The sequence below is a fragment of the Thermobia domestica genome, chromosome 1 (assembly GCF_964235325.1).
Source record: "Thermobia domestica chromosome 1, izTheDome1.hap1.1, whole genome shotgun sequence".
Classification (NCBI taxonomy): Eukaryota; Metazoa; Arthropoda; class Insecta; order Zygentoma; family Lepismatidae; genus Thermobia; species Thermobia domestica.
The window spans coordinates 396650312-396664418 of record NC_137454.1 but is presented as its reverse complement, the minus strand read 5'-3'; the positions used below and the strand labels follow the sequence as shown (position 1 = coordinate 396664418).

At 36.6% G+C, this 14107-nt stretch overlaps 1 protein-coding gene across 3 annotated transcripts in view; it reads left to right on the top strand.

The window, feature by feature from the left end:
- LOC145665454 (uncharacterized) overlaps positions 1-14107 on the top strand; it is a 98909-nt gene that overhangs the window by 45841 nt on the left and 38961 nt on the right. For all 3 annotated transcript variants that reach the window (XM_081732775.1, XM_081732764.1, XM_081732768.1), the window contains exon 2: positions 2892-3247. In XM_081732775.1, the coding sequence (XP_081588901.1) occupies positions 2892-3247 (356 nt within the window). The remainder of the gene's footprint in view (positions 1-2891; positions 3248-14107) is intronic.

Below are 14107 nucleotides of genomic sequence, written 5' to 3'. Positions count from 1 at the left end.
GGGCAAAGTGCATAGTTTCAGAGCTAGGGCTATCCAAAATCGCGAAAAAGCTAAATTTCAAGAGGCCCTATTTCGAATTTGAGTAACTGTGGATGATGGTCCTGATCAGCGTAAAGGAAGTCACTCATACGCAATCCAAAAATTCATATTTTATGAGTGTTCAATGGGTGTACAGAGTATTTCATGCAGGGTGAAATTCCTAGACATGCCATCAACCGAATTTTGAGATATGCCCTGACTTTATGATTGGTCCAAAGTAGGCAAACGATAAACCTTAATAGCAGTGAACATGGAATCCTTTGGCGCGATGTCGGAAGTGTTAAGCATCGTCAGCAGCACGGTCTTTCGTACTCGGGAAAACGCATGCTGCAATGTTTTCTTTCGCGCTTATAAATGAAGAAAACGTGAAATATACCGTGACGAAATACATGCATCACACATTATTCCGAACACAAAAAAACGCGGTACCTAACACTTCCCACTTCCCTCCGCACCATTGAATGTTCATTGTTGTCAAGGCTTACCTCCTGCCTACTTTGGACCCTAGTTGAAATCAGGGTATATCTGAAAACTCTATTGAAAGCATATCTGAGAATTACATCCTGTAGGGCAGCGTTTCCCAACCGGTGTGCCGCGGCACACTGGTGTGCCGCGAATTGGCCGCTGGTGTGCCGCGAGGAAATGAAAACAAAATTATTAATTATACAGCAACCAAATTACAAGACAGGAAAAATGTGTATCTTTATTTCACATTACTATGAACCACTACAATGGAAAAAATACTGTAATTGTAATATATTAATGTATATACATACATTACTACTACACAGACTGTATTTCGAAAACAGAATTTTATTAATATTTAAAAATTGTGACGTATATTAACCATGTTAATAAATTATAGGTTTCACACTGTGTTACTTGTCTGTACATTTTTAATGTTCAAAAAAAGTATTTATTATCATTGTTATGACCATTATTGCTTCTTTATTGTTACGAGTTATTTCGTAACTTGAAATTTTAAAATCTCATTCTACCCTTACGACAAAGCACTCATACAAATTACCTCCATCTGTTTTAAAAGTACAAGTGATTTGTTTGTTCGTTTGTTATTTAGTGATCTTGGAGTGATTTTTAAAAGCCTGAGTCCTATATCTCATTGGAATTGTTTTCTATTTTTGAATTAGAATGAAAAATAAGTATAATGATTTACGATGGGGGAAAACCAGTGATCGAGCTTTATTCTCTGTGAGAAGGAGGTCAATTATCACAGAAAAAAAATACGACGGTATTTTCTATTTACTACTACTACTACTACTACTACTAATCTATGAGTGTGCCGCGAGAATTTAAGTTACACCCGCAGTGTGCCGCGAGAATTTAAGTTACACCCGTAGTGTGCCGCAAGTTGAAAAAGGTTGGGAAACGCTGCTGTAGGGAATACTCTGTACACCTATTGAAAATTGATGTGATATGCACTTTTGAATTGTGTATGCGTGGCTCCCTTTACGCTGATAAGGACCACCATCCACAGGTTCTGGAATTCGAAATATGCCTCTTGAAATGTGGCTTTTTCACGATTTTGGACAGCCCTAGCTCTGAAACTATGAACTTTTCGCCAAAGATCCATATGAACTTTTCTTATCTTATTTCGATGCGAGGAATCACGTTTTACAGTTTGTCGGTATAATTCATTAACACCTTGTATACTACTGCTCAAAAGTTTTCGAATATCCTAGATTTTTGTAAAGATCTACAAGTGACCGTATTATTTTGGCACAAAAAGTTTGCTGCTATGTATCAGAGGTATTCCTGCCTATAGAAAAAAAGTGGTGACAATTGAATCGAACTCTTAGAGGTACTGCAGATGATGTGTCAAATTATAATTCTTAAAATTGAAACAAAAAAAGGCAATGTGACACAGATATTGGATGTATATTGACCGTCATAAACACGTTTCAAAGCATAACATTTTTGGCGTTTTAAATAACATAGCATATCAACTAACTATAAAGAACTGCAAAATAAAAAAAAATCTTTAAATTAAGTTTCTATCACTGCATTCACCTTCTATGTCCACACTTTCCAAACAAAAATAATCCAACTTGCCTCACTTTCCACAGTTTTGTTTATGCTATATAATATCTATATAAAATGTCCTTTTCTGGCTTCAGTTTTAAGAATTATAATCTGACATATCTGCAGTACCTCTCAGACCTCGATTCAACTGTCGTCAATTTCTAGGCTTTAGGCAGGAGTACCTTTGACGCAGAGTGGTAAAGTTCTCTTGTCAAATTAACACGATCAAAGTAGATGTTTACAGAAATCCGGAGTGTTCGAAAACTCCTGAGCGGTAGTGTGTATTTGACTACATATAAAGAAGAAATCAAAAATCAAATACGTAGTAATTAAAGTTCCAGCTCATTTGAAAGGAAACAAAAATAACTTTCTATGTTAATTAATGGTCTAAAAATAAAGACTGCGTATATACGCAAGCGCCTTAATTGATTTGATGGCATTTTGTGAGTTTTAAGTCAGCTCCTTTTCAAAATTCAAGATTTTCCTGTTGTTTTTGAGTCTTAAAAAGAAAAGAAAAGAGGGAGTGTATGTAGGAGATCTTTATTGCAGGATTATTTCATATTTGCACTTATATATATTTAAATCTTCTAATATTTCATTTCATTTCTCAGACGACTGTATGTGTACTTGTGTACTTGTTTTGTTCATATTTATTGTATTACTTGAGTACAAAATCATCATTGCAACATATGAAATTTCTATTGATGATCAGTATTTATTGAACAAATTTAGTTTGTTCGTCTTTCTTTCTCTGACTTTTTTTTTTTTTTTTAATATCAGTTATGTGATCTGTGTAAATTGTTTTTCTGCAGCCCGCCGTTCTTGAGGAGATGCGCCAGTGGACGTCGACAGAAGCGCTGGGAGAACCCACGGTGAAGCCTGATGCCGAAAGCCCATCAGTACGGGACTTGAGTCCCGAAGGAACAGACCATCGTCTGCCGAGCCCCGAGGAGCAGCAGCAAGTAGTGGCGTTGAGGTTCCCTGGCCAGCTGATCCGCGTCGACGTCACGGGCCGTGGGTTCGACCGCATGACCAACTTTCGTCGCTCTCTCACGCACTTCGAGTACGTGGAGAAGAAGCGTCGGAAGAAGAGAAACAAGCGAAGGAACACCCTGGCAGGCACCGACCAGAGGGAGATCAGAGAGGCGGTGGATGGAGGCGATGACAGGTGAGACACAAACACAGCGCTTTCGCACGTGCATGGAGACAATTAATAAGCAATACATGGGATAATTATATAGAGCACTTTCTCATCTCTTGAAACACTATTTTGTTTGGCATGTATTTAAGAATCAGCAACACTTTATAGACAACTGCTCTAGGAAAAAAAAAAAAAAAAGTTAACGTAGCGAAAGTAATTTTTAAAAAATAACAATATACAAAAACATTTGTTAACATCTCTCAGTGTGGTGCTGTGAAGATGGGGATTAAGTGGAAATTTCATACTATACATTTTATATACACATCTTTTCATTTACAAACACTAACACACACACATTCAAAATTATCTTACACTATTTCGTTTCACTAATTTTTCACTTTTTTGCCAATTTTCTACCCTGAACATCTAGGTAACTGGCCCTCTTCTACCGCTGGAACTTTTTTTTTTTTTTGATTTTGGTATTTATATATATTCCCAAATATGATTATTTTTAATTTTCTCGATTTTGAAATTATCTTTTACTTATCTTGACCTAATTGCATTATCTTTCTACTTGTTTTCAATTACTTAATTTTATAATTCAGACAATACGACATGATGGTCGACCACATCGTCATTTTCAATACTTTTCATTATTATTAAGTATTCTGCTTTTTAACAGGTTCTGGGACTGATGAGGTTTTTTTCTTTCTTTTTTTCTTAATTTTCAGTTTGGGCTTGGAAATGGAAATGTTTCTTCCATGCTTCTCGATTTTCGACTTCCTCTTTTAATTCCCAATATTTTCTCTTATTTTTCAAATCATCGATCACTTGTGTTCTTCTTCCTATTCCTCTCTTTCCTTCCATCTTTACGTCTATAGCGGAATGAAGAAGACAATTTTTTCGCAAGATGTGTCCAATCCAATTAGCGTTTCTACGAAGGATGATGCCTAAAAGCATCCTCTTCTCTCCTATTCGTTTTAAAACATCTTTGTTTGTTGCTCTCTCTGTCCATTTTATCTTCTTCATCTTTCTCTAACCACATTTCGAAGCTCTCTAAATATTTGTTCTCTAACTTTCGTAATGTCCAATTCTCTGAAGCTTACAGATCAATACTCCATATGTAGCACTTGACCAATTTCTTCCTTAGTTCAATAGGGCTGCTACTTAAGAGTGATCTTTTCTTGAATGCTTTTTTGGCTATGGCAATTCTCGACCTCTTTGGTACAGTACGCGTATTTACGCAATATTTTTACTATTTATGAAATATATAATTCAATTTCTTACATACATAATTCGATTTTAACACACTTTTAGCACACAGGGACACATGTCTGATGCACTCAATACCGATAACGGTGAGGAGGACAAGACAAAGAACATTTTCTACAAAATGGTTAAACAGAGACAAACATATTCAACGTGTATATTATACGATGATACAACAGGGGATCTATTTTTTTCGTCCTTCCAAACAATTAATCCCAATGATAATTTGGGTTATGTTTAACAGAAGGGATCCAGAAACACGTAAAAAAAACGTAAAATTTACAGGAGAAATGGATGATGCAAGTACATAAAGACCTTTCATAACCTAACCAAATCTAACCTAACCTAATAAACTAAACTAACCTAATGTGAACAGAAATTACCGAAATTGTATATTTTTTTAGAAACAATTGCTGGACCCCTTCTGCTAAACATTAACCGGATAATTTATATCGTACGTGACCGATAAAAGTAATTCGATCCAGACCGAACTTAATAGATAAATAAATATTACTTAAAGCAAGAATATATCATTAAACATTAATTTCAAACATACTTAAGTAAATGATGGTTATCTATGTTGTGAACGCAGTGTCTATAATAAATATATACTAAAAAGATCAGTGAAGGATGAATTAGAAAATTTGCTAGTTAAGTGTGTACTTAAAAATTTACGAGAAATTTACTGAAAACATTTACAAAGATGTGACGTAAACAGTGGTTGTCTATACGTAGAGACGAAATTTTTTCGCAACAATTTTAATATTGTGTAGCATTAATTATCAAATCTTCGCATTTATGTCGCATTTATTTTTTTAATGTAGCACATTTTTTTAAAGTTTGGAACTTGTCAACGGTATATTTTTGGTAGTAAGGTATATATCTAATACAAAATGGAGGATATACCTTGATTAGGTGCACATTCTAACTAATGTATTCACTGAAATATAGAAATTGATGCAGAAATTTAAACACTTCCTCTAACCTCATCCTTAGTTAAAGGATAACATACAACAAGACATTATCCATTCTTCTTTTACGTTTGCTCTCCCGTCAGTAACTAGCATATTATATTTGGAAAATAATCTCTCGGCATCAACACTCCAGACTGGCAACCATATTGAACGTAACGAGCTGAAGCAAGAGACCTGAGGCCTGTTGTTAACTGTTAAACTGTTTAACAATGATACAATCACAGTTTCCTTATTCTCATTGTTAAGAATGCGTCAATAACCAACCTTACTGTTAAATTCATGATAAGCAACCAACAGATCATGAACATTTTCACCACGAAACACAGTCAAGAATTTAGACAATAGTTCAGTATTGTTGATGTCTACTCTTTATGAAGTGGAACAGTTTATGGATCAAATAACTCGCAGAGCTTTTTCGTAAATGCATCGTTTTTAAAGTTAAATAATATTGAAAATGCGCTTTTCAGTTATTATTAGCAATAGAATTTCACTTTTTCGTTTTCAATCGCATTTATCGCAAGTAATGCCGAATTTCTTTTAAAAAAAAAATGTGATAATATAAACGTGATTTCTGGCTCAAACGAAAAGTTTGAGGTTTCCTGAAACATATACGCATTGTTTTTAACGTTTCGCACATGTCGCATTAACGAAAAGGTTCGTCTCTATCTATACATCAATTATGTTATATTCTGAGGAGACATGTACAATATGTAGTCTCTATTGTAACATTTTGTAATATATATCATCGCAGAAAAACAATTATTCCATGTTAAAAAATTCATAATGTCGTAAAGCTACAATTTTTAGTAGAGAGGGGCCACGGTGGCTCAATGGTAGGGCACTTACCTTTTGTGTGTGGGTTCCCTGGTTCAATCCCCGGCTAAGTAAGTTTGTGCTGGACAACACCGTGCTCATGGGTTTTCCCAGGATCTTCCCGTTTCCTCCCACTTTCTCATTCTACCAATTATTCCATCATTCACCTGGTTTAATCATCGGCTCCCTTAGCCGAAAAGGCATAATCGTGGGACGTTAAACTGAAAGATTTTTATTTCGTTCATTTTCATTTTCATTTTTTCCTCCATAATTATCAGTCTATTAGCCTTCGTACATTTAGGAATGCGTATATTTGTCCTTTAATGGATTTAACTTAATGTCGTTGCATCTCATGTCATTAGTTGTTTAGTGCAATACTGTATAAATTCATGTGGGGCGCGGTGGCTCAGTGGTAGAGCGTTCACCTCCGGTGCATGTGGTCCCTGGTTTGATTCCCACTGAGACAGCATTGAGTCCATTATGCAAATTCCAATTCTTCCACTTTAAAATGTAAGTCCATGTCTCATATAGCCTTGGTGCTGATACTTCAACAAGCAATAGCAACGCCTCCAGTAGAATGTTGGTGATGAAAGCCCAGAGCTTTTATGAAGTAATCAAAATGATTCGTTTGTTTCATCTCTTTCGGTGCGTAAATTTCCGTCATTGTTAAATAACCAAATAAATTGCTTCTTGTTGACTGCTTTGATTGTTGCTTTGGAAGGGATGTAAACAAACAGTAGACATACGAGGTGTGTTCAAAAAGTATAGAAGCTTTGATTGGGAAAATACATTTATTGATTTGGAAATCTCATTCAAACTAGTCTCCTTGGTAATGGACACACTTCTCCCAGCGCTCCCGCCATTATTGGAAACACTTCTGGAACAAAGTTTTTGGAATGATGCCGTGCCGTCGCATTCCGCATGATGTCTTCTCTTGACTAAAATTGGGTCCCTTTTAGTGGCATTTTGAGCTTGGGAAATAACCAAAAGTCACTCAGAGCCATGTCGGATGAGTAGCAAGCCTAACGATACACAGGAATGTAATGTTTGGCGATGAATGCCTGAATCAAATTTCGCGTACAATCTCCTCATTTCCAAATTCTCGTTCAAAATTGAATGTACCGATCTGATTGAATGGTTTTCGCTTGGGTATAGCAACGCTTTTGGCAAAATTTGATACAATATCGCTGCTCAAGTTTTTCTGTCATTTTACAAAAAACCGAAATTCGACAACCACTCACTATACGTCTTTATTCGTTGGCCGATTGCCAGCAACTGACGCTTAACTGCGGGCGGGAGGAAATTCACGAGTACGCGTGAGTGTCCCCTCTACATCTGCACTGAAGAAAGTCTCCCGCGCTTCATTGGTTTACGCGGGAAAAAAATAAGGTTCGATATTTTTCGAACACACCTCGTATGTACGCGTATGAATATATAAGTCCATATTGTTCTTTAGCATTGATCATCAAGTGGATTATTGATAAGGAAGTGAATGTACATTCAATTTTTAACGAATACCCGCGTACTTCCACTAATTACAAGTCCGTATATGCTGGACTATTATAAAAATATTGCACGGATGGGTATATACCGTATACCAGGCACGTAGCCGGGGGGGTCCTGACCCCCCCTTCGAGACTAGAAATGAAAAAATTAAGGAAGGATGAAACAAAATGAAATGAGAAAAAGAAGGATTACTACAGCAAGCTTTTGGTTACTTTTTTTTTTTTTTTGAGAATATTTGTATTACTTGCAATACATGGCGGCGAGGTGAGCGAGATAACCTGGAAGAGTCACGGAATTTGAAATTTCTAGAAAAGTTACGGAATTCTCAGAATTTCTGCTACTAGTCAAGGAGATTTCAAACTTCCCAAAAGCATGGTGCCGTTGTGTAACAGCGTGGACATTTTTTACCATGATTTTTCGTCATCGCATCCTTGCAGTATCAAACATGTTATTTCAGAAACAATTTTCTAGTGCTCCTTTAACCTGTCATTTGAAACAGACAGTAGTTGACGGAATAATAAAAACAAAAAATGTGGAAAGAAATGATTCAACAGAGAAAGGAACGCAGATATTGTAAAATATTTTACAAGATGTTATTTAGTATGTACTTTTTATAATAGTGAATGTGTACTTTTCATAATAATTGAGATCATAATGAAAGGAAAATTGTTATATTTGAATGAAGAAAGGAAGGACGTAAATATTGTAAAATCTTTTTAATACGTTTTTTTATTATTTTACTCGAAATTTCTTCGTAGTTTGTTATTAAAATACTTACCAACATATCCTCATTTTATTGTCCTAACTAACCAATATTTGTTAATAGTAAAATAGTTTAGATTGATCGAGCTTTTGGGCCTTCAGAATTTCACGTCTCCCCTCTCCCCCTGTTACGAAATCCTTGCGAAACGAACCAATGTATGTTACAGTAAAATAGTTTAGAGTGATCTAGCCCCTGGTGTGATGACCACAATATTTCATGTCACGAACCCCCCCCCCCCTTCACGAAATCCTAGCTACGTGCCTGCCGTATACCGTATACATCCTATTACATCAGTGTCCCTTTCTGATACAGTTGTCTCATAAGTGTTGCTGGGTGTTAAGTAGACTGATATGTATTAAAAATAACCTAAATACAACATCAGTTTCAAGAGACAGGATATTTGCTTTTAAAGAGCTTGTGAAAAATACGTTGGAGTCTTCGGTTCAGAATTTACTCATTAGAGCACAATGAGTGTTGTAAGGGAGCATTAAGAGTATTCATCCCGGCGAAATTAAAATACCGCTAATTTTACAGTAATTATGTGGTATATTCAAATAGATAAAAGATAATTGAAATATGGAACAAGAGCGCCCTAGACAATATTATTTTGCGTGAGGTACCGTTATCACAAGTCACCTAGTGGCTTTCCGATTTCAGCTGTTTAGAAACACGAAAATAAATTCCGATTTTCAAAATGGCTTGAAATCGAAAGCAGATAAGTGAGTCGTGATAACGGTTTCTCATGTAAAATAATATTGTCTAGGGCGCTCTTGTTCCACATTTCGATTATCTTTTATCTATTTGAAGATATCGCATAATTACTGTAAAATTAGCGGTATTTTAATTTCGCCGGGATGAAGACTCTTAAGGAGAAGTAGTAAAATTTGATTTAAAGGAAATTTACAACATATCATAACCCTCACTCGTGAATTTGATTTCTGTAGTATTTTTTTCAAAAGGTGAAGATTAGTAAGAGTGGGGGTGGTTAGCATGATATGATACGAACTCTGATTCTGACATCGGAAAACTCAAGTTTCTGTCACTGAGCATTCAAAGACCTACTTGTGTAATGAATGATTCTTAGATAGAATGTTTACAAGGCAACACCATCTGTCACCTGAGTGTTCAAGTCACGTGACGTGAACCAAGCGTAAAATTCGGCAATGTATCGTCCTCTTTGCTCATACTACATGTTGTTTATCGTCTCAGAAACAGGTTTGATCTTTATTATAGCGTAACACTCACAAGGTACTGTATCAACAATAAAAGCTTCGTTGCTTTCCACTTTGGTAATTACATTTCATTATCTTTTATCGTATTTCTTTGTTTAAAAGATATTAATTAATTAATTGAATGTTGTCCTGAATATATGATACGGTACTAGCTGAAATGTCCGATCTTCGCATAGGGAGGATAGGTTTGTGGAAAGGATGTGAATCTGCTTAGAATATACAGGATTTTAATGAATGTAGATGCTCTATTTTTCGCAGCTATTTTGAACACCTACCCCTGTAGAATACGCATTTTAATAAAAGTGACAATATAAAATCCAAATTTGAGATAGGTACTATGTTCCAAAATCCATTTCAAACAGTTCAACCGTTTTCCCATGATCGGATCAGAAACAACAGGCAACATTGCTTTCAGTGTGATGGAAGAAATTATAGAAAATGTGTCTTTTCCTCTGCCTCTTAAAACGGGAATTCTCGTAAACAGTAGGATACGTGTCCACTTATTTTGAGTTGAGTTGATTTTGAGTTTAACGTCCCTTTCAGCAGGGAGGCTATATGAGGCGGATTCACTTTTTTTTTTAAATGAGGATTATATGTATCAATTCAGCGGATACCGTATTCTAGCGGTTATATCGTTACACTCACATATGCGTGGTCCCAGATTTGATTCCCGAACGGTCAGTGTTCGAAGTGGGAAAAAAAAGCAGAGGCGGTATGTTTTATTTTGATTTTGACTCAACATACCGGCTATTTACGAGGGTCATTCGGAAAGTAAAGAACGTTTTGCGCTAGCGCGTGCGCGTGTTCCCCCACCCCCGCTGCCGCTGCGTTATTGACCTGGGCATGCTTTAGCCTCAGTCTGGCACCAGCTGCGATCCGCTACGGTCCGTTATTGCTTCACTGTAAAATGTGCGATACAATTACTAATCCCGCCAAGTGTGAGGTTCGTAGTGTGATAAGATTTTTGAATGCAAGAAAAGTGCGTCCGATAGAAATTTATAGACAAATCACTGAGGTGTATGGAAATGTAATGAATGAAGCATCAGTTCGTAAGTGGTGCATTATGTTTAATGACGGACGGACGAATGTGCACGATGAGGAACGCTCGGGCCGGCCTTCTGTTGTGACTGACGAACTCAAAGGAAGAATTGAGTGGAAAATTCAAGAAGATAAGCGATTCACTATTGATGGGCTGCACGAATTATTTCCTGAAATTTCAAGAACATAAGGAAGCTGTTAGTGATTGGTTCAACAGTTTGGCGGCAACTGTGTATGCCGAAGGCATAGAAAAACTTGTACCACGGTATGACAAGTGTTTAAATTTACACGGCGACTATGTCGAAAAGTAACTTAAGTATCACATAGTATGTAACACAAATTTCGCCTTTGTATATCAGTTATTAAAGTGTTTATACAAAAACGTTCTTTACTTTCCGAATGACCCTCGTAGATATTGTCTTGATCACTGAAAACCAGAGACGGTATGTCCTCATTACAGAATAACCAGAGACGGTATGGCATACCATCGCATACCGTGTCACTTCGACCACTGCGGCCGGTGCTTGTCAATTTTCGGCATCCACCGAGCGTCGTGAGGCAAAATGAGGAGTTCTGTGACTAAAAGACACAATGACCACTTGGTATAGAAAGCTGTTAGAGACAAGGGGACTCAGCGTGTTAGTCGCTCGGCTGGACGTACTTTAGCTACTAAAATTTTCCCATAGATTTTGACCCTCCGGTCCCTCCTCCCCTCCCTTTATAATTGAGTTGATTTTAGTTTAGCGTCCCTTTCAGCAGCGAGGCTATATGAGACGTGGACCTACTGATTAACGTGGAATCCGAACCACATGAGCTCCCGCCGGGAATCGAACCCGGGTCTCCCACGCCAAAGGCGCGTACGCTAACCGCTTAGCCACGGATGAGCTCTCCTCCCTTTATAAGACGCATTTTAATGAAAGTAATGTGATAAAAGCCCAATTCGAGGTATGTGATAACTACATCCAAAAATTCATTTCAAATGGTTCAGTCGTTTTCCCGTGATGCGATTACAAACAAGACTATTTTTATATAACAGATATAATGACAGAATATTTGTCGGAAAGAAAAGAACACCAACAAAAGCACATTCATTATGTTTGTTTTCGGTCGTTTTTAAGACAACAAAATCAGAAAGACTCAGTGATGCCAACCTGAAACATTATAAAATTCCATCTTGAGAGGCAGAAATTCTGATTTTGCTCTTGAATTTCCCATGTTACACTATTATCAAAATTTTCAGAGTTTTGAATACATGAACAATCAAATCAGTATACATATATATATATCAATCATTTTCTTCAACATTTGAGTGAATTTTCCAAAATTTCCGATTGTCTACGTTTATCAAACAGCTTATGAACACATATTTTCCTTAATTGAAAGAGACAGTTGAAAATGCTGATGAAAATAAATACATTTGGTATGAGTTTAGCATTTCCATCACAGTTTTGTGTCATAATCTTCCACTGAACATAATAAAACGAGATAAACTTCATTCTTCATTTTCAGTCATTTCGTATGGAACGTTTTGGAAGTTGTACAGCTGACAGATGACGAGAAGAACCCTAAAATAGGGGAAGCGGGGAAAGGTCAACGACACGGTCAAGTCCATTTTCGGTTTTTGAGGTGTGGTCTATACTTAGATGTCGTCTGCTACTCCGGGTACTTATCTGTGTGCTATTCCGTAGTGTCATTTGAAACCCCCGTGCGAAAAGTGGGCAAGCCCATACCTACGTCACACTACTTCTGCTAGGGTTCTTCTCGTCATCTGTGAGCTGTAGGTTTCTCGTTTTACCTTCTTCCGTTAATTCTCTTTTTATTTAAATACCAAAGTACAATTAACGTTACACTAACATGCATTTTTTCAATAACAAAATTTGACAGCATTATTTTCACGTTTATTGAAGACCTATTTATGTATTCGCTCATAGACAGTTTTGATGGCGTCAGTGAATAAATATATGAAAAAATCCTTCCTTTTTTTTTAAACGAAAATTCCTTTATTACATTTCAAGAAATCAATGTCAAAAATCCCACAATATAGTATTTTCCCCACGGGTTGGCATCACTGGAAAAGACTAGAGAAACAATTTGAAGAAAAGTTGAGTTAATTTTGAGTTTAACGTCCCGTTCAGCAGCGAGGCTATATGAGACGTGGACCTACTAATTAACGTGGAATCCAAACCACATGAGGTCCTTACGGGAATCGAACCCGGATCTCCCGCGCCAAAGGCGCGTACGCTAACCGCTTAGCCACGAAGAAGCTCTTTGAAGGAAAGTGTAGGTAGATCAACCACCGAGTAAACGTTTGCTTGTTGAACGTCTGACCCAAAATTAAGATTTTTTTTTTTTCAATTAACCAAACTAATACTACTAAAATGAATTTGTATAATCAGTTAGTATTAACTGAAATTCCGTTCTTAGCACAGGAAGAATAGGTTTATCGAATATGTTTGACATTTATGTTTGAACCTTCCTTATGATCCGTATTTGAATTGAGATCAAAAGATAAAAACTCAGCTCGATCCAAGTGCTATGTTGAAAACTTCATTTCAAGCGGTGTAGTCCTTTCTCCTTGTGAGCAGTTTAAACACTCTCTTTCCCTTCCCCCTTAGGATACGCATTACAATCAAACTGTAATGATAAATTGACTTTAACCTGTTCAACCGTTTCTTTATATTTGCCATTTTATAAAGACAAATGAGAAGTTACAAAATATTATTGGTTGATTTGTTTAGCGTCCCTTTGAGCGCCGTAGCTATATGAGATGTGGACCTACAGCTTAGCGTGTGATCCAAAGCACATAAACTTCCACCGGAATCGAACTCAGGTCTCCCGCGCAAAAAAAAAATATTGTATAAACTGTCCCCATTTCTTTAGATGCTGAATTTTCGAAAACAGTTGAACACATATCAACTTATATTTTAATAAGAAGTTTATATACACCAAGTTTCATCTGCCTAAGTTGAGGGACTCGTGGCATACTCGATTTTTAATAGATTTTAAACCCCCTTCCTATCATTAGGATGTGCTTTTTAAAAGTTCTACATAGCTTACGATCTCTTTCCTATCTATCTCTTTCTTAAAAGTATGTCAACCGAACGGTATAGATATGCAGGCTATAGGAAATAATCTTCCAGCTATATACCTAGATACCGTATATAAGGTTTTAAAATATTACATAGTGGAATAATTCATGTTGTCGATGCTTTCCCATTGTGGAAAAACAAATGTCTTCAGATTGATCCTTACGTTGCAGGTTTTGAGAACAAACTGGCCAAGAACAAAGAGT